This window comes from Macaca mulatta, chromosome 10, assembly GCF_049350105.2.
Source record: "Macaca mulatta isolate MMU2019108-1 chromosome 10, T2T-MMU8v2.0, whole genome shotgun sequence".
NCBI classification, from domain to species: Eukaryota; Metazoa; Chordata; class Mammalia; order Primates; family Cercopithecidae; genus Macaca; species Macaca mulatta.
Window position 1 is genome coordinate 23,394,508 of NC_133415.1, and position 22,266 is coordinate 23,416,773.

At 37.8% G+C, this 22,266-nt stretch overlaps 1 protein-coding gene across 6 annotated transcripts in view; it reads left to right on the forward strand.

The window, feature by feature from the left end:
* The window catches only part of TTC28 (tetratricopeptide repeat domain 28), a 718,240-nt gene that overhangs the window by 519,879 nt on the left and 176,095 nt on the right, over nucleotides 1-22,266 (forward strand). For all 6 annotated transcript variants that reach the window (XM_015149977.3, XM_077950259.1, XM_077950260.1 and 3 more), the window contains one exon: nucleotides 17,691-18,198. In XM_015149977.3, coding sequence (XP_015005463.2) covers nucleotides 17,691-18,198 — 508 coding nt within the window. The remainder of the gene's footprint in view (nucleotides 1-17,690; nucleotides 18,199-22,266) is intronic.

Genomic DNA, 22,266 nt, shown 5'->3' on the forward strand with positions numbered 1-22,266 from the left:
CCCTCTCTCCTACTGTTTTGAACTATAACATTAGGTAAAATAAGCAAATAAGCTGATTAGGTGTAATTAGAAATGGTACAACATGTGCTTTGTGGGGAAAATGTGCTGCTACTTTCTTGGGAAGAAGCCAGAACAGGAAAGGGCTGTATCCTACTCCCATCTGGAGTGGGACACCATCAGAAGTACCATCACTCAGCACCTCACCTCTGCCTTCCATTGATTTCTCTCTTTAATACTGACCCAGTCATCACCTCTCCTTTCACCATTTACTAGCAGCAAAGTAAACCATTCCTAATCCCAGAGTTTTTCAGAAAGAGGCTTCTGAGGTTTCCATAAAATTACATGATTTCCAGCAGTCTCTATTTAATACCATAATACTTTGAATGGAACCTTCTGGAAATGTGCCCTGCCATTCTAGGAGTTGATCTAATTCTTTCTTCCTGTAGAGCTCTCATCATACATGCATTACTAAGGCACATTTAAATGGTCCTCTGAACTCACAGCCCAGTGTCACTGCTGAAAACCATCTGTATCCCTGAATGGAATAAACTTATACCCGAAGCATAGCCCATCCTCTTAATGTCTGTAGTTACAGGTATTCGGGTGCAGCTTTGAGGGATTTTTCAGGCAAGCCAGACACATTAGCCAGACCTAGGCTAGGAACATTCTCAAAGCTTTTCATTCCATATATTTGCATTTATATATAATCCTGAGGATAATATTAATCAAATAACATGCATCTCTTTCTACACTTATGGGCAGGTTGGCAAACTTGAAGACTTCCAAAGGTAATTTTTATATCTGGGGGGGAGGCAGTAAAAAATTGTAAGTTGCTCAAAAAAATCAGTGTAATAGAATTGTTGCAGATTTTTTCTTCCTTAGTCTTAATAAAATTCTAAGTCTATATCCATTTTATGATAGGATTTGACAATACCATTTAAAAAAAATTACAAACTAGAAACATTTGCTTGCTAAGCTATTCTAAGCACTTAAATTGTAAACAGAACTAATAGAGTCCTTTTTAGAGAAAATGTCCTTGCCTTCTTTCTCATTTTTTGTTTTTTATTTTTTTTGTGAGATTTCTGGAGGAAGGAGTGCAATATGATGGAAATGCACAGATTTGCAGTCAGGGAGGCCTGGATTTAAATCCCAAACTTGCTGTTTATTAGTTATTTGACTTTGGACCAGTCACTTAATATTTGTTTCCTCATCTGCAAAATGAGGGTAAAAATCTTACCTCCGAGGATCCTGTGGGTATTTGAGATAATGTAAATAAAGCATCTGATATATCATAATTCATTGACTCTAAGGTATACTTTTTTTACATTTTAATATCTCTGAAATCAAGATGGTCTTATAATCTGTAAGTAAACATACTGTAGTTATTTAATTACAACAATTTTTTCCTTTATTTGTGGTACATATTGTAAATTCTTATAATTGACAGCAACTTTGATTTTATTAAATACGGTATGCCTGGTGCTCAATGAATAGTAGTCCTACTTACTACTAGATCATTTTTTTCTAAGAAAGATTTTATTTATACCTAGTAAGAATTTGTGTTCTATATATTTTCTCAGACTATGATTTTGGATACCATTACAATTGTTAGGAAAAAGAGTATTATAACAAACATAATAGCAGCTCCTGTTTCATGTCATGTCTTGTTTAATCATTTTACCTTTACAAAGGTAAAAAGGAATAGATTTTGTAAGATTGATTAAGAGCGTGGAGAGCAGCAGGTAGAAAAACAAGAGCAGATATGAGGGACTGTGAGTTCTGTGTAGACAGACAAGATGGCAGCTCAGAAACAGCCTCTGTTTATGGGTTTCATATTCTTGCAGCTGTAGGGAAAAAAAAACAAGAGTGAATTTTTGTGTAGCTGAATTTTGCTTATGGAGGACTAGGAGTTGAAAGACATTGGTACCACATATTCATTCTGACATTCTTACTTTGGAGGGATGGAGTTTTCTTTTATATCCTTGTGCAGACCTAAAGTCCCATGACTGTTGATTTGATTCCTCAAGTGTTTGCTGAGCATCTGCTAGGTGCTAGGCATTATGCTAAACCCCGAGTTACAGAGATGAGTAAGACAACCCTTGGCATCAGGAAGCTTCCATCTCAACTGTCTCATGCTATGCCTCCCTCCCTTCACCTGCACCCCATACCTTTTCTTATTATGTTAAATAGAATATACATGAATCATTTCTTTTTTGTTACAGAACATATTTCCTTTGAAACTTAGCACATACTTTTAGTATTAATTTTCATTTAAAACAAGCATACCACTGAAAAATTTAAAATTAATACGAATAATTTGATCATACTTGTAATTAGAAATTGTATCTATCAGTATAACCTATATTTAATGTTAACTTGTGTATTTTTATGGTAAGCAAATCAAAAATAATAATTTTACTATCAGAATCACCTGAGGAAATTGGTAAAAGAAAATTTAAAAACGTAACTTAGGATCTTAATTAAAAATTTAATTTTTCTTCAGTGAACATATTATCTTCTGTTTTAAGATCTTGGCATAATGACTTCTTTCTTTGGGGATTTCCAAAAGGAATATTTATGTGCTTGCATACCCAAATAATTTCTGTACCAAAGGAACACTGACAAATGCCACACAAGGGAAATGACATTTCTAGGTTTTCTCATTAATATGAGGAAGAAGGAGGGCAGTAATTTGGTACATTTAAATTTTAAATAAATATACAAAACAGATTAAATTAATGTAAATGTATGACTTTAAATTGCTTAATGTACTCAGTTTTATTGGTATTTACTAGCTGTAATAATAGCTACTAGTGATTAAATACTTGCTATGTGTCAGACATAATTTCTAAGCTCTTCAAATGTGTGGTCATAACAAGCCCATAAGGTGGATATCGTTACCCCCATTTTATAGATAATGAAACAAAGACAGAGAGAGTAACTTCCTTAATTAAGGGAAAGTAGCCAGTAGACACAGGATTCAAACCTAGGCAGTTCTAATCACTGTATTAGCCCCTATGATTTCTAAGTCCATTATTATGCAGGGAACAGAATCAGTAGTTGTTAGAAAAGTTACTAAAGTTTAATTGAAGTTATCTAAGTTTGCCATTGAATTTGCCAGTAATAGCTGGCTGAGATTTTAGAGAGCATAGCACTATGTTTTAAAATGTATTAAAATACCATCTGTTAACATTGTTAATTTTTTTAATTATTATTTAAAATTGTCAAATTCTAAATAGATCCTGCATATAGATAATTGGCATTAAAATAAAAATAATTAAATGAAAACTAGTATCATTATAATTTCAGGAGTCTAATAAAGCTGCTCTTGGATGGCTGCTGAAGGAAAGTGTCAAAGAACAAGAAAAAGGCAATGATAATACTGAGTTTTGACTGGAAGAAATCATGATAGCACTTGCTTCTTATATTAGTTATGGAAGCCAAAAGAGTAGAAGAGCATTGGCAAAGACAATGAGGACTTGATTTGAGGTGACAGAGAAATGGCCTAATAGAATGTCATCAAAGCAGTATGAGGAGGGTACCAGCTGGGGTCCTGAAGACCTGGCTCTGGTCCTGCCTTCACTGGTCATTAGTGGGCTGACCTTCAGCCAAGATAGTTGAACTCTCTTGGTCGTAGTTTCTACACCTGAATACATTGAGGGGGCCAAGCATGATAGCTCATACCTGAAATCCTGGCTACTCAGGAGGCTAAGGCAGGAGGATTGCTTGAGGCCAGACTGGAGACCAGCCTGGGCAATGTAGTGAGACCCCATCTTTACCAAAAATAAAAATATTAGCTGGGCATAGTGGTATGTGTCTGTAGTTCCAGCTACTCAGAAGGCTGAGGGTGGGGGAATCACTTGAACCCAAGAGTTCAAGGCTGCAGTGAGTTATGATTACATCCTTGTACTCCTGGGTGACAGAGCGAGACTCAGTCTCTACAACATTAAAAAAAAAAAAAAAGGACATTGAAGGGATTTATTGGTAAGTGGTTTTCAAACTCTGCTCTGAAGAGTCCTACAGAGTGCCACAGGTTTCCTTAAGGGCTGCTTGAGGAGAAAAGTAGATCCTAGTCCAACTTAACCTAAACAGCTATACTTTTAATCATACAAATAACATGTATTTGTAATTTGGTTTAAACAAAGTTTGAAAATCTGTGGACTGGGTGATCTGTAAGGCCTCCTCCAGCTGTAAAATTCTCTGTCTCTTGTTTGTTGTGAAATCTGGGTTTGGAATCATTCAACAGGGGATAGAGGTTAAACCTGCTAGAATTAGTGAAAGTACAGAGAGCTGAGATTGGATGTCATTTGTTCCTGAACATTCAAAAGCCATGCATTTCAGGAGGTCTTAGCCTATATTAGGAGCTATCTTTTTTAGCAGGAAGGCTGTAATGATATTCTTTCATGGATGGAAGCCAGAAGTTCTCAGTTGTTTCTTAATTCTCTAAAATCTCTCCAGGAACCTTGAGGATCCCTTTTCACCCAATTTAAAGGTTTCTTGTTTTCTTCCTTCCAGAAACGTTTTCTCTGCCTCTCATATGTGCACTTGTACACGTGTGTGTTTTCCATCTCTCTCTCTCTGAGTTTCTTCATTATATCCTGCCCTGCCAAAGCCAGATTTTATGATTTGGTGTAAATACTGTCTTTGAAGGGTGATTGACTACATTCCAACTCCCTACAGAATAATGTTTTATAGCCCACTGAAATTCAGGTTGGCTGGCAAGTGTGGACTGGAACAGTTTTGATTGGATAGCATCGTGATAGAATATGTTTCCTAATCCAGGTCAAATTATTCCATAAGAAACTAGTGAATTGTATCATTGAAAATGCTTGTGAAGCTAGGTTATCCACCCTCCACTTCCCCCAAGTAAAAATGAAAATTTAGGTGAGACTGAGAGTAGGAAATAAATTTCCAAAAATAATCTTAATTATTTCAAGTGAGTGAGAGAATTTAACCCCAAACAAACTCGACTCCCTAATAGAACTATCAAGACTCTAGAAGTTTTATGTAGTCATCACTTTGTGGCCAAAGAGCTACATAGAATGGAGTTCATTTTTTGTTTTCTGTTTGTTTGTTTGTTTGTGTTTTTGAGAAACAGGGTCTCACTGGGCTCAAGCAATCCTTCTAGCCTCGGCCTTCCCATGCCCAGCTAGAAGGCAGTCTTTTGTAAACGTCTTCCTAGATAGATAGCATGGCTACAATGGAAGGTGTTAGCATGTGAAAGAGGAGAATCCTTAAATATCCTAGAGGAGGTGTCAGGGAGTAACATTTATTTCCTCCGATGTTTTCATCAGCCTCACCATTTATAGTCCTTCAGGAGGAAGTAGCATGCATTCTTCATTGGCTGCAAGTTGGCATTTATAGCACATAGCACAGATGCCTGTTGTATTGCATCAAGTTTACATTGAGCATCAAGTTTTTAAAAAAATGAAATCATTATAAATTCTGGAAGTTTTTATGGTATAATTAAAATGTCTAACAGGATACCTCTGGGAAACTAAATGCAGTTTTACTATTTATAGAGCCAGCAGAGGTAGTGTTTCTTGCCAACTTTCATATCTTATGACCTATAAATTGCTCTTAATAGCTAATCTGTCATTCCAGCTTCTCATACCAGAAAGCTTGTTTTCTTATTAATCTGTTAATTTGCATCTGCAAAGGACATTTACAAATTCTTGATTTGAAAAGATTGCTGTATTAATGCTGTGCATTATAAACAATTTATCACCTGTGATAGTAACTCTTAGGTCTAGGCAATAGATCTTTCTGACATCTTGTTCTTCCAACCCTAATATAATTTTGATAAAAATAATTATTATGAAAGCTCCTCTGGTCCCACAGCATTAGAAAAGGCTGACAGGTTACCATGGAGAAGCTGTAACTATCACTAACAGCTCTCTAAGCTCAGAGTAATAGAATCAAACCAACTATTCCCACTATTAAGGTAGAAAAGAATTTAGATATGTACAAATCACTATTTTCTATTCAGCAATGATTGCAAAATATACCTCCAACCCTAGGCTTAGGCATTGGAACAAACTGGTTAGATTGATGGTAGTAAAGCCAACACCAGCTATTGAGCACATACAGTGTGGAAATAATTTAAGACCATTAAAGACCATGTAATTAAAAATTTCCCTGTTTATGTGGTATTTAAGCCTCTTCTTTGTAGTCCATGGATGTGAGTTCACAGTTTTTAGAGATCCCATTCAGGAAGTTTTTTCCCTACCAAGATTCTTAATATTTAATTGTGTTTTTTGTGTGTATATTTCATTGATTGGTCCACTTTGATCCAAGAAGGATCTGTGGGAGCAAATCCTAAAATGGGAGAGATCAGAATAATGAAAGGATTAGGGCCAAATGATGAACTGAAACTAGGGCAGACTATGTTCATACTTTAGGATTCTATCTGGTTGTTAAAGGGAGGCTCTGCATCTGGTCACAAGCTTACTGGTGGCCCTGCAAAGAAGTAAATGTGATCACTTCAAAGATTCACATTTTTCTTAAGATAAAAACCACAGTAGCTGCTCGGTGGAAGCACTGAGATCTGAAAAAAAAATTTCCATCATCCTTGTAAAGATGATATTGGGTGATATCATGGCCAGTGTCTTCAATAATATAGATTATAAAATGTATTTGGTTATTCTTGTGCAATTAATTTTGTGTGACTATTGAGTAAGCAACTTAAAGTTTATGAACATTATTTAACCTTTTATATACAATTATTTCATCAGCTCAGTTGCATTAAGGGTAGATTTTCAGGCAGTAATACTCTCATTAAATAGAGAGTATATGTCATTTAAGACTAAACTCCAAGAACATGATTCAGTTTTCTGTTTCTACAGGTTTATTTTTGAGTAGCTATTGATTCTCCCTGAAAGCCCTGCAATCTGGATAAGTTACTACCAGGCAGACCTTTGTATCTAAATTAATACAAGTTTTCAAAGATTAGCTAAATCTCTGATTTTAGAACCTAATTCTTAAATTTGTTTTTTCTATAAAAATGTGCAAAATTTTATCATCTGGAGATCTGTGTTAATTGGCACATGTAGAATCACTAGATAGTGTTAACTATAACTATGATAACTGGAGCATGAAATTATTAATTTATGCTCAGTATTGTATTGGTCAGGATTGACCAGGATATACTACAATAACAATCTCAACATTTTGGTAGCTTAAAACAACAAAGGTTTATTTCTTGTGCCCACTGTATATTCATTACAGATCAGCCCAGGGATCTATTCCACATTGCCATCATTCTCCCTTGAAGATCAACTCTGTTGGAACAGTCTATAGCAAAGAGAATGTGGTGATACATGCATTGATTTCTAAAACTTTACCTGGAAGTGATCCTATTTATTAGCCACAGCAGGTCACATAGTCACCTACATCTGACTTCATGCAGGCAGCAATGTGTAATCTTACCTGCCTGGACAGAGAGAAGTCAGCATTTGTGAATGGCCTTAAAAACTACCCTAGGCCAGGCGTGGTGCCTCATGCCTGTAATCCCAACACTTTGGGAGGCTGAAGAAGGTGGATCACCTGAGGTCAGGAGTTCAAGACCAGCCTGGCCAACATGGTAAAACCCTATCTCTATTAAAAATACAAACAAAAAAAAATTAGCTGTGCATGGTGGCACATACCTGTAATCCAAGCTACTTGGGAGGTTGAGGCAGGAGAATCATGTGACCCTGGGAGGCGGAGGTTGTAGTGAGCTGAGATTGTGCCACTGCACTCCAGGCCTGGGCGACAGAGCGAGACTCTGTCTCAAAAGGAAAAAAGAAAAAAAAAACCAAACCCTACTTTAAGTATTGTTAGTGCTTAAAAAAAAACCTACTTAAAAGTATTATTAGTGCTTAAATTAGTGCTTAAAATTAGTGCAATTGTATTCTTTGTTAGGCATTATTTTATACAGTATTTTGTTGCTGTTGTGATTACAGATCTTCCTAGTTTTCATCTACTTCATGGAAATATGTGAAAGTACAAATGGTCATGTCGCTTCCCCACTTAAACCTTTTGTGGCTCCCATTCCCTATCTATGGGGATTGCAAATTCATCAATAGAGGCTAAACTATGTAGTCAAAAGAGCGCAAGGGCTAGAGTCTGACATATGTGGATCTGAACCCTGGTGTTGTTATTAATTGTGTACTTTTAGACATGCCACTTTATCTCTTTTGAGTCTTTGCCTCTTTGAGTCTAGACTTATCTCACCAATGGGTGAAATAATAATGTACACTTAAAAGGTTTGTTATAATAATCAATGAAACAACATATATGAAAAATGCTTTAGATTTTACAAACTGATGGACAGACAGAATTCATCTAAACTTACCTTTACAAACTCCTCTCCAGCCACTACCCCTGCTCCCAGGTATAAATGTCTTCTTATTCTTCAATCATAACACACTCCGACATACTTTGTGTCTTTGCTAATGCTGTTTCCGTTTCCTAGAATTACCCATTCCCCCAAGGAGGAAAACTCCAATTTATATATTTTCAAATTCCCTCCCCCTCCCCCTCCCCATCTCCCTCTTCCTCTTCCTCTCCTTCGACAGAGTTTCACTCTTGTTGCCCAGGCTGGTTTGCAATGGTGCCAACTCGGCTCACTGCAACCTCTGCCTCCCAGATTCAAGCGATTATTCTGCCTCAACCTCCTGAGTAGCTGGGATTACAGGCATGCACCACTACGCTCGGCTAACTTACTTTTTCTTTCTTTCTTTCTCTCTTTCTCTTTCTTTGTTTCTTTCTTTCTTTCTTTCTTTCTTTCTTTCTTTCTTTCTTTCTTTCTTTCTTTCTTTCTTTCTTTCTTTCTTTCTCTCTCTCTCTCCTTCTCTCTCTCCTCATCTCTCTCTTCTCTCTCCTTCTCTCTCTCTTTCTGTCTCTCTTTCCCTCCCTCCCTCCCTTCCTTCCTTCCTCCCTCCCTCCCTCCCTCCCTCTTTCTTTCTTTCTTTTTTTCTTTCTTTCTTTCTTTCTTTCTTTCTTTCTTTCTTTCTTTCTTTCTTTCTTTCTTTCTTTCTTTCTTTCTCTTTCTTTCTTTCTCTTTCTTTCTTTTTCTTTTCTTTCTTTCTTTCTTTTCTTTCTTTCTTTCTTTTCTTTCTTTCTTTCGAGACGGGGTTTCACCATGTTAGTCAGGCTGTTCTCAAACTCCTGACCTCAGATGATCTGTCCATCTCGGCTTCCCAAAGTGCTGGAATTACAAGCGTGCGCCACCGCACCTGGCCCAATATACTTTTCTTCAAGCAGTTTTAGGTTTACAGAAAATTAAACAAATAGTGTAGAGTTTCCACATATCCTTTCTCTCTCCCCCAATCATTTTCTTCTGTTATTGATATCCTGTATTAGTATGGTACATTGTTACAACTGATGAACCAATATTGATATATAATTGTTAACTAAAGTTCAATATTTACATTAGGGTTCACTCTTTGTATTGTATAGTTCTGTGGGTTTTGACAAATTTATAATGTCATGTGTCCCGTATTACCATGCAGAATAGTTTCATTGCCCTAAAAATCCCCTGTGCTCCATCTTTTCTCCATTCCCCCAACTCCCTTGCAACTGCTGATCTTTTTATTCTCTCTATACATTTGACTTTTTCAGAATGTAATATAGTTGGAATCATACAATATGTTGCCTGTTTAGACAAGCCTCTTTGACTAAGCAGTATACATTTAAAATTTCTTCCATTTCTTTTCACAGCTTGATAGATCATTGTTTTTAGCCCTGAATAATATTCCATTGTATGGATATCCCACAGTTTATTTCTGCATTCACCTTTTGAAAGATGTCTTATTTGCTTCCAGTTTTTAGCAATTATGAATAAAGCTGTTATAAACAGTCATGCACAGGTTTTTGTGTGGACACGTGTTCAACTCATTTTAGTTAATACCTGGGAGTACAGTTTCTGGAACACATCATAAGACCATGTTGAGTTTTCTAAGAAATGACCAAACTGTCTTCCAAAGTGGCTGTATCATTTTTCATTCCTTCCAGCCATGAATGAGAGTTTCTATTGTTCCACGTTTTTGTCAGCATTTGATATTGTCAGTTCTTTTGGATTTTAGCTATTCTAATATGTAAGTAGTGTCATCTCATTGTTGTTTTAGTTTGCCGTTCCCTAATGACATACGATGTTGAACATCTTTCTATATGCTTCCTTGCTATCTGCATATCTTCTTTAATGAGATGTCTCTTCAGATATTTTGTTATTTTTTAACCAAGTTGTTTGTTTTCTTATTGAGCTTTTATATTTTTGATACAAGTCTTTTACCATATATGTGTTTTGCAAATATTTTCTCTCCATCTGTGGCTTGACTTTTCATTCTCTTAACACTATCTTTTGCATAGCACAGTTTTAAATACTAATGAAGTTCAACTTAATTTTTTCTTTCATTGAACATATTTTTGGTCTTATATCTAAAGGTCATGTAGATTTTCTCTGATATTGTCTTGGAATTTTGTAGCTTTGCAGTTTACATTTAGGTGTGATCAATTTTAAGTTAATTTTTGTTAAATGTGTAAGGTCTGTGTCTAAATTCATTTTTTTGCATGTGATGTCCAGTTGTTCTAGCAGCATTTGTTGAAAAGACTATCCTTTCTCCATGTGACTACCTTTGTATGCTGTCAAAGATTAGTTGTTATATTTAGGTGAGTCTGGAGAATTTTCATTTAAAAAATTTTATTTCTCTTTTTAATGGATACATTGTAATTGTACATATTTATGGTGTACAATTTAATGTTTGGATACATATCTATGTTGTATAATAATCCAGTCATAGTTGTGTATCCATTACCTCATGCATTTACCATTTATTTGTGGTGGAAACATTCAAAAGCCTCTGTTCTAGCTGTTTTGTAATATACAGTATTTTATTGTTAGCCATAGTCACCTTACTGTGCAGTAGAACGCCAGAATTTATTCCTCTCATCTAATTGTAACTTTGTACCTGTTAACCAACCCTGCAGAATCCTCCCTTTTTTCTTCCCCTGCAGTCTCTGGCAAGGACTGTTCTACTCTCTGCTTCTAGAGTACCAACTTTTTTTTTTTTTTTTTTTTTTCAGATTCCACATAGGAATGAGATCATGCATAATTTGTCATTCTTTGTCTGGCTTATTTCACTTAACACAATGTTCTCCAGGTTCGTCCATGTTGTCACAAATGACAGGATTTTAATTTTCTTGTGATGGAATCATATTTTATTGTATATGCATACCACGTTTTCTGTATCCATTCATCTCTTGTTGGACACTTAGGTTGATACCCTATCTTGGCCATTGTAAATAGTGCTACAGTGAACATGGGAATGCAGATAATCTCTTTGACATACGGATTTTATTTACTTTGGATATATAACCAGTATTGGGATTGCAGAATCATATGGTAGTTCTATTTTTTTGTTTCTCGAGGAGGGAGCTTCCACTTTGTTTTTTATAATGGTTGTACTGGTTTACAAGTCCACCAGTAGCATGTAAGCATTCCCTTTTCTCCAAAACCTCACCAACACTTGTTTTCATGTATCTTTTTATAATAGCCTTTGTAACTGGTATCTCATTGTGGTTTTTATTTGCATTTCCTTGATTAGTGATGTTGAACATTTTTTTTCTCATACCTGTTGGCCATTTATATGTCTTCTTATGAGAAATGTTTATTAAGGTCTTTTGCCCTTTTTTTTTTTTTTTTGAGACAGAGTTTTGCTCTTGTTGCCCAGGCTAGAGGGCAGTGGCGCCATCTCAGCTCACTGCAACCTCTGCCTCCCTGGTGCAAGCGATTCTCTTGTTTCAGCCTCCTGAGTAGCTGGAATTATAAGCATGCACCACCATGCCTGGCTAATTTTTTGTATTTTTAGTAGAGATGGGGTTTCACCATGTTGGCCAGGCTGGTCTCGAACTCCTGACCTCAGGAGATCCACCTGCCTCGGCCTCCCAAACTGCTGGGATTACAGGTGTGAGCCACCAGGCCCGACCTGCCCATTTTTTAATTGGGTTATTTTGTTTTTGTCTTGTTGAGTTGTTTAAGTTCCTTACATATTCTGGATATTAATCCCTTATCAGGTATATAGTTTGCAAATATTTTCTTCCATTGTATAGGTTGTCTCTTTACTCTCTTAATAGTTTCCTTTGCTGTGAAAAGTTTTTAGTTTGAGGTAATCTCATTTGTCTATTTTTGGTTTTGTTGCCTGTGCTTTTGAGCTCATGTTTTAAAAATCCTTGCCCAGCCCAATTTCATGAAGCTTTTTCACTATGTTTTCTTCTAGCAGTTTCATAGTTTCAGGTTTTATAGCTAAGTCTTTAATCTATTTTGAATTGATTTTTGTATATGGTGAGAGGAGTCTAGTCTCATCCTTCTGCATGTAAATATTCAATTTTCCCAGCACTTTTTTTTTTTTTTTTTTTGAAGAGACTACCTTTTTTTTCCAATGTATGTTCTTGGCAACTTTGTCAAAAATCAGTTGGCTATAGGTACATGAATTTATTTCTGGGCCTAGAGAATTTTCTTGAATGCAAGAATGAATGAACAAAGGAACAAACCAACCAACAGACTCCAAACACTCCAATGCCGGCCTAAACTTTCACTCTTTGAAGTAAAGTGCATTTACCAAGATTATGTGTTGGATATACACCTAATTGTATATGTGTTGGATATACATCTAATTGTATATGTGTTGAATTATGTATTGGATATGTGTTGGATTCCAAAATGTCCCTAAGTAAAGGGTGGATTTTTCTTAGTTTTTCTTCTTCTTAAGAGATGGGGTTTCGCTCTGTCATCCAGGCTGGAGTGCAGTGGTGTGATCATAGCTCCCTGTAGCCTCAAACTCCTGGGCTCAAACAGTCTTCCTGCCTCAGCCACCCCAGTAACTGGGATTACAGGTGCCCACCAGTGGTGCTGCACTACAAGGGTGAATTTTCTTATGCATATATTTGCAGAAGAGCAGTATGAATCATATGCTGGTCTTCAGTATATGAAGTTGATGACATTTTTTACCATCAGTGGGGCAAGCTTCTTGTATTGTCTTTTTAGTTGTGGTGACATAACCTTATGGTTTATTTTCTGGTTATCTTCTATCACATCTTTGAAATGAATAAAAGCTAAGTGAGTATTATCTTGGGTGGGATAGGAAGAAAAACTAAAATCTAAAATTTTTGAGCATCTTGTTATTGCTGAGTTCTGAACCAGGGTCATTATAAATACTATATTATTTAGTACTCGTGAAGGCTCTGTAAGATATTAATATTCCCATTTTACAGATGAGGAAACTAAGTCTCAAAGATGTTCCAAATGTGTGTTATCACAGTGTGTTATTTGAATCAGTGAGTGCCTGATTCCAGAGTCTATACTTATTCTTCTATGTATCTCTGCCTATTGGGTTGTGGGCAGTTAATCTAGGACTTTGGGTTTATGGGCACTGAACTGGCAGAGAACACACGGAACATGTAGATTCGGGCAGTAAAAAAGAAATGCTATATTTCTGGTACTAGCTGCAGGTACATTTCCCATTTTTCCAATGGCATGTAGTGAATCAATCAGCAATTATATTGAATATTCTGTGTATAACACTATAAGCATGTAATCCTCCCACAAAATGTAACCCTTATGAAAAATACATATGGTAAGGGAGAAACATGCTAGATGGAAGGAAAACGTGTTTAAATCTTCAGCATAATATTTAATGGCAGTGTCATCGATGTGGTTATAGTTTGGGTAGTTTAAACTTTATTTCTCAAACTAAAAACCTTTAAAGGTGGTTTGAAGAAATATGAACAAATTTCTTACTCTAGTTTTATATCACATGAAACTAACTTGTCAGATGCAATTCTTCTGTAAATATTCAGGTCACAGAGCAAGAGGTAACTGACTCCTATGTGCCTAAATCTGCAGCTGGAAATTATACTTTGGCAAGAACATGAGTAATTTATATCTTGTAGAAAGAGAAAAATATTGTCTTATTCCAACCAGATAGTTTGTTAGCATAACTGTTTGTATGCATTTTAGTATTCAAATACAGATGTTCCAGAATATTTCCACTGTGGGAAGCAGCTGCTGCTATTCTAGCACAGAAATCTCAAAGATATTAATATACAAAGGCAGCATGAACCTTGGTGGCAAATGCAGCATCTGCTTGAGGTGGGGCCTATGATTCCCCATAGATAGTGGGTCTTCAGATTCTCATTAACAGCCTGAAACCATGTTTCAGATCTAAGCTTATTCTACAGGAACAGGAACAAAGACAAGTGATTAATTTGTAATTCACTTAGCTGATAAATATCATCACATGTTATTTGCCCAGGGGCTGTAAAACACTGGACTTTATTTCCTGTAGCAACTGATAGGAATATAGATGTTTGGTCATAATGATTGATGTTTTCAGTTGCCATTACTAGCTTCTGCTTGCTAACAGAACTCAGCCCAGTCATCTTGCAGTCATAAAACATCCATCTACACCTTAGTGATGCATTCACAGAGCACTTTATAGTTTACTAAAGGCACTCACACGCACTGCTTCATCTGATGCCATCTCAGCCCTGTGAAGTATGTACAGTATTGTCATTAGCAACATTTTACAAATAAAGAAAACAGGAGTGAAGAAGTAAAAGACTTATTAGTGTTACATAGCCAGGGCCTCTGATGCTAAATCCTGTTCCATTCTTATACTGTACCAAGCTGCCTCTCTAGTTTCAGAGGCAGTGATGTGTGCTTCATAAATTACATCCTTTCTAGAGATACTGACTTCCAGGACACCCGTCATGAAGAGTCCCAGCCTGGCAGCACTGCCTGGTAACTGGAGGATGCCAGGAAAGAGCCAGTGTAATAATCTTTCCCTTTTTCCCCCACACCCCAGAGGAGAAATGCCTAAATATTCCCTTCCTTATGTTCAGAGAGCTTTAGCAAGCAGCTCCTATGTCTCCCTGGCATTTAGAGAAATGAAGAACCAGAAGCAGAAGATCCCAGGGCTATCATTTGGAGTTGCCATAAACCAGAAGTTCCTGAGAACAGCGACGCCTGGGGTGTTGTGCCTGCCCCGAGACCTATAAATCTATCCCATGCAGTGTTCAAAGGCTCATGGCCTCCAACCAGATCTACTATTTGGAATTATCTAGTGAATTATATATGGTTTACATATTTGACAGGGGCTCATGGCTGGGTTTGAAAATACTCTGTTCCTGGCTTGCTGCTTGGGCCTAAAAATGTCTGGAAAACCAAGGCTCAGAGAAGTTAAGTTGCTAAAGCTCTCAGAGCTAGTAAAGGGCAGTGCAGTTCTGAACAAGGTGTATCTGATTCTAAGCTACAATAATTCCATAGTCAAAGAGCCTGCATGTTTTGCTTTGAGGGTAACAAAGATTTCTGGGTAGGAGTGGGTTGTGTCCTCCCTAGTCAGGTGGTGGAGAACCCACAAAGAATAAGGGAGGACCAACTACTGAAGTAGAGGAAGGAGGCTGAGTCTCTAGGCCTGCAGCAAAGGAGGAAAAAAAGATTTGGGGGATAGAGTATGGGTGGAGGTAGAAGCAGTAGAAAGTCCCTTATACAATGTGTTGACATGAAGTCCTAACCTCAGCCCCAAAGAGGCTCACAAAGTAGAAGCTTGAGGCCAGTACACGTACAAGTGACATGCTCTTTGTTGACTTCATTGCTGCTTCTGCCAGAAGCACACTGCTGCAGCATTGTGACTTGCATGGAATTGTTTCTGCTCTCCACCACTCAGAAAAAAAGAAACAGAAAAGTAAATTTCTAAGTATTTATTTCCTCTCTATTTTCTAAGTCTTTTTGTTAGAACATCTGTAAAATGATAAAAGCAACTTAAAACAATATGGGGCTTTTTTTTTTTTTGCAAATATGCTATTTGCAAGCACCACTGCACGTTGTACACATGTACCCTAGAACTTAAAGTATAATAATAACAATAAAAAATTATAAGAAGGGCAAAAAAAAAAAAGTGTCCCCAGTCATTTTGATCAAGAACTGCTATTTCACAGGCAAAGAAAATAGGGTAGAAAATCGCTTATATCTATAAAATATTAATAAAAGTGTTCTGAAGTACACAGACATAGAACACATTTCGTAAAGAAATGCCCTTACTCCAGGAGGGACAGCATCCCCTCCTTGTTATTCCCTAGCCAGGAGGCCCTTAGGAAAATTACTTGCCTATATGTAACAGAGTACACCCTTTGTTCTGGCAGGATCACATACTCACTTACTAAGAGAGAGCATCATGAAGAAAGGCAGCCACATGGCTCTAGCCATAGGCAGGTAATGAAGGAAAGAAAGGGTAGGCAAGCTTCCAAGTTTTAGGATAAAAAGAAGGGCAGAAAAATCCCAGCATAACTTCCCTTTTATATCTGCAAAGAAATTAGAAACCAAGGACTAGAATATAAGACTGCAAGTATTTAAGATTCTAGAAACCATGTAACATCTCCTGTATTTTCGTTGTCCCTTTGTGGTTCACTACACCAGCATAGAGTCAGTTTCATTAAAACCTTTAAGATAAAAAGGGTTTGCATACTTTTCCTTGGCCAAAATAAGAAGAAAAAAAAAAAAAGAATGAGTGGCAAGCAATGTGAGAGGACTAGGAAGATGGCATCTCTCTGCACAGAGAGGCTGGGATTAGAAGTGCTTCTAGGGAGGAAAAGAAATGCTTGAAGAGCCAGCGTGAGCCTGAAAAGGGGTGGTGAGGCTTAATGGAGACCACCCCACTCAGAGTGCAGTGCAGGTTGTAACCCAACCATTTTTTTCCTCTGAGACTCATCCAAATCTAAGCCCTCCACAGTAACCAACACTGATGAAGTTACATTGAAGGAACAAAGATAAGAGAGCAGGACCCTCTCCAGTAAGCCCTGGGTCACAAAATCATCAGCATCATGGTAAACATCTCTCTTACCATTAAGATATCCATTTACTGTGGAAGAAGACAAGAATAGAAAAATACCCAGGAGTGCAAAAAGCCAAGCATGGATTTCTCTTATGAATTTCCTGTGGTCTGTTATATGTAGTAATTAATTTTGATTTTCTTTTTCTTTTTCTTTTTCTTTTTTTTTTTTGAGATGGAGTCTCACTCTGTCACCACACAGGCTGGAGTGCAGTGGCATGATCTTGGCTCACTGCAAGCTCTGCCTCCCAGGTTCATGCCATTCTCCTGTCTCAGCCTCCCGAGTAGCTGGAACTACAGGTGCCCGCCACCATGCCCAGCTAATTTTTTTTTGTATTTTTAATAGAGACGGGGTTTCACCGTGTTAGCCAGGATGGTTGCAATCTCCTGACCTCGTGATCCACCCACCTCGGCCTCCCAAAGTGCTGGGATTACAGGCGTGAGCCACCACACCCGGCCTAATTTTGATTTTTTAATACATTTTCTTATACCACAGAGGTCAATAGGTATTAACAGAGATGTAATATCGTAATTAATATTAGAAATGTCAATGAGTCTTTAAAATGAAGGCTATATGTAATACAACTTGTTTCTAGGAAGATTAGGTATAGAAAGTTACTGATTAAAGTATCATTGTTTTTTATTAGGAACTTGCTGTTTGGATGTGTTCTTTATCAATTCTGCGTAGGTCTGTGGAAAACTGATAGAAGTACCATTAGCAATTGGATTGGATAATTACAAGCAACCTGTAAAATTTTATCTGCCAAAACATACAAAACCATTCTGATGTGTTTTCATTTCTCCACTTTATGCTTTTCTCTTCAGGCTGCTTCATCAGCTTTGAGCAGTCTGGGCCATGTGTACACAGCCATTGGAGACTACCCCAATGCACTGGCCAGTCACAAACAGTGTGTTCTTCTTGCCAAGCAATCCAAAGATGAACTTTCTGAAGCCCGAGAACTTGGCAACATGGGAGCTGTGTATATTGCCATGGGTGACTTTGAGAATGCTGTGCAGTGCCATGAACAGCATCTGAAGATAGCCAAGGACCTGGGGAACAAGCGAGAAGAGGCCCGGGCCTACAGCAACCTGGGCAGTGCCTATCACTACCGAAGGAACTTTGACAAGGCCATGTCTTACCACAACTATGTCCTGGAGCTGGCCCAGGAGTTGATGGAGAAGGCTATTGAGATGCGGGCCTATGCTGGACTAGGCCATGCTGCCAGGTGCATGCAGGATTTGGAGAGAGCTAAACAGTACCATGAGCAGCAGCTGGGCATTGCTGAGGATCTCAAGGACCGGGCTGCAGAGGGGCGAGCATCCTCCAATCTGGGTAAGAACAGGGTTGCCTGCAAGAGCCGAGGTCAAAGTCATGAGCTGGAAATAGCTGGAGTAGGTCACTATCTTTTAGAGGAATCTGTGTGTTTATATTTAAAAGAATATCCTTATTGTGTGTGCTCTTTTCCTTTTATTTTTGAGACAGGGTCTTCGTCTGTCACTGAGGATAGAGTACACATGCCAAGGATGGTGTGGCACAACCACACCTCACTGCAGTGATCTTCCCACCTCAGCCTCCCTAGTAGCTGGGACGACAGGCACACACACCACACCTGGCTATTTTTTTATTTTTTGTAGAGACAGGGATCTTCTTATGTTGCCCAGGCTGATCTTGAACTCCTGGGCTCAAGCGATCCCCCCACCTTGGCCTTCCAAAGTGCTACAATTAAAGGTATGAGCCACCATGCCTGACCTCTTTCTTTAGATATATTTCCTTGGAGCCTGCCTTCTCTAAATCACACAATTCTTCCTGTCATCATAGTGCTGTAAGGATTAGAATTCTGAAATACTGGAAAAACAAAACATCCCAACCTTTTAATCTGTAGAGAGAGAAGAGCAACCAGATTTATCTAATTAGAGAGAAGAGACATGAAATGATGATATAGGCTATGTTTGGTTTAAATGAAAGAGAAGCTGCTAAGCAGTCATCAATAGATGAGAACGTTTCTGAAAGGATTTTTCCTTACAGGGATTTCTTTACTTGGTGAATTAACCGCACAGGAAATGCATTTTTTCCTCAAAATTATGTGATTCAAAAAATAATATTGATAGTTTTAATATAAATGCAAAATTATTTTCATGAAAGATCTATTTAAAGATGATAGATTTACAATTGCTGTTTTGATAGTACTTGGTTACAATTAAAACATTTATAATTTGGGGGAATTTACATGTAGTGGTAAGAGACAACAAGTAATTGGTAACTGGCAATTTTTTAGAAGATAATTTTTTATCCCTGTCTTCAAATAGATGTGGGTACATAATGAATGGAAGATGTGTTTGGAAGTATGAGCTAAACTTATCCCTGTGCCTGGAGCCACATGGTTTGTTCTTTGCCTATAGGGATTCAGGATGGGGAGAGGACAAAGAGAGGGTGACCTTATTGCTATGCTTATCAGATATGAGTAGCAGCAAAATGTAAAACTTAGCCACGTTCCTTCCCTCCCTCCCTCCCTTCCTTCGTTCCTTCCTTCCTTCGTTCGTTCCTTCCTTCCTCTTTCTTCCTTTCTTCTTTCCTTTCTTTCTTCCCTTCCCTCCCTCCCTCACTCCCTTCCTGCCTTCCTCCATTCCTGCCTTCCTTTTCCCTTCCCTCCCTTCCCCTCCTCTACCCTTTCCTTCCCTCTCCTCCCCTTCCCTTTCCAAGACAGGTTCTCCATCTGTTACCTTGGCCTGAGTACAGTGGCACAATCATGGCTCACTGCAGCCTCAAACTCCTGGGCAAAAGTGATCCTCCCACCTCAGCCTCCCAAGTAGCTAGAACCATAGGCGCAGCGCATGCCACTTCGACCAGCTAATTTCTTTCTTTCTTTGTAGAGTCATGGTCTCACTATGTTGCCCAAGCTGGTCTGAAACTCTTGGGCTCAAGCAACCTGCCCATGGTGGGCATCAGCCACCATGCCCAGCTAATTTTCATTTGTTGTTTTGTTGTTGTAATGAGGCCTTGTTATGTTCCTCAGGCTAGTCTCAAGCTCCTGGCCTCAAACGATCATCCCATCTTGGCATCCAAAGTGTTGGGATGACAGGCATAAGCCACTGCACTTGGTGATTCTTTTTTTTTTTGTAATACAAGCATTTACAGATACAAAATTTTCTCTAAACACTACTTGACCTGCATCCCATAATTTTTTATGTATTACGTTCACGTTTATTGAGTTTTTAACATCTTCTGAGTTGGTTTGTGACTTCTCTTTGACTCATGAAGTGTTTAATGTAAAAATATTTGGGGTTTTTCTCTGACAGAAAATCAGCAGTGGTCTCTTCATGGCTGAGTTGAAAGATCTTTTGACATTTCTAAATTTCCCTAATCAGTATCAGTAGTTGACATGCTCTGCTAATTTTTCTGTGAAATTCTCTTCTCTTTAGGTTTCTGTGAAACACCACTGTTCTGATTTTCTTCCTGGCTGCTCCTTCTGTATCTTCTGCATTGACTTTTTAATGCTCCCTTCAAAAAACAAACAACTTTTAAAAATTACAAAAGTGGCACTTAGTTTTGTAAAAAATTCTTACCATATAAAAGTTTATAAAATAGAAAAAGGAGGCTCACCCCTTCACATTAATATCTTCCCTTGTCCCACTCCTCAGAGTCAACTATTGTTAATAATTTGGTTATAATCTTTCCAGACCTTTGTACTACATACATAAACACATGTCAGTGCAAACATATATGTAAATATATACATGTGTGTATAGATTGTTCCCTTTCCATATCTTGGTTTGTAACATACATACTTTTCTGAAGCTGCCTTTTTTACTCTGCCTCCTCTCCTAGGCTTCCCTCTATCTCATTATTCAGATATCCTATATTATTTTAATAGCTCCTTTCCATTGTATTGCCACTTGTTAAATGTGGGAGTTGTCATATTTTTTATTGCTATTATATATTTATATTTATGTATTTAGATGATAAATACATTATTATTCTTTTTTTTAATTATACTTTAAGTTCTAGGGCACATGTGCACAACGTGCAGGTTTGTTACATATGTATACTTGTGCCATGTTGGTGTGCTGCACCCATCAACTCGTCAGTGCCCATCAACTCGTCATTTACATCAGGTATAACTCCTAGTGCTATCCCTTCCTCCTCCCCCCTCCCCATAATAGGCCCTGGTGCGTGATGTTCCCCTTCCAGAGTCCAAGTGATCTCATTGTTCAATTCCCACCTATGAGTGAGAACATGTGGTGTTTGGTTTTCTGTTCTTGCGATAGTTTGCTGAGAATGATGGTTTCCAGCTGCATCCATGTCTCTACAAAGGACATGAACTCATCCATTTTTATGGCTGCATAGTATTCCATGGTGTATATGTGCCACATTATCTTAATCTAGTCTGTCACTGATGGACATTTGGGTTGATTCCAAGTCTTTGCTATTGTGAATAGTGCTGCAATAAACATACATGTGCATGTGTCTTTATAGCAGCATGATTTATAATCCTTTGGGTATATACCCAGTAATGGGATGGCTGGGTCATATGGTACTTCTAGTTCTAGATCCTTGAGGAATCGCCATACTGTCTTCCACAATGGTTGAACCAGTTTACAATCCCAGGAACAGTGTAAAAGTGTTCCTATTTCTCCACATCCTCTCCAGCACCTGTTGTTTCCTGACTTTTTAATGATTGCCATTCTAACTGGTGTGAGATGGTATCTCATTGTGGTTTTGATTTGCATTTCTCTGATGGCCAGTGATGATGAGCATTTTTTCATGTGTCTGTTGGCTGTATGAATGTCTTCTTTTGAGAACTGTCTGTTCATATCCTTTGCCCACTTTTTGATGGTTTTTTTTTTTTCTTGTAAATTTGTTTGAGTTCTTTGCAGGTTCTGGATATTAGCCCTTTGTCAGATGAGTAGATTGCAAAAATTTTCTCCCATTCTGTAGGTTGCCTGTTCACTCTGATGGTAGTTTCTTTTGCTGTGCAGAAGCTCTTTAGTTTAATTAGATCCCATTTGTCAATTTTGGCTTTTGTTGCCGTTGCTTTTGGTGTTTTAGACATGAAGTCCTTGCCCATGCCTATGTCCTGAATGGTATTACCTCGGTTTTCTTCTAGGGTTTTTATGGTATTAGGTCTAACATTTAAGTCTCTAATCCATCTTGAATTAATTTTCGTATAAGGAGTAAGGAAAGGATCCAGTTTCAGCTTTCTACTTATGGCTAGCCAATTTTCCCAGCACCATTTATTAAATAGGGAATCCTTTCCCCATTTCTTGTTTTTCTGAGGTTTGTCAAAGATCAGATGGCTGTAGATGTGTGGTATTATTTCTGAGGACTCTGTTCTGTTCCATTGGTCTATATCTCTGTTTTGGTACCAGTACCATGCTGTTTTGGTTACTGTTGCCTTGTAGT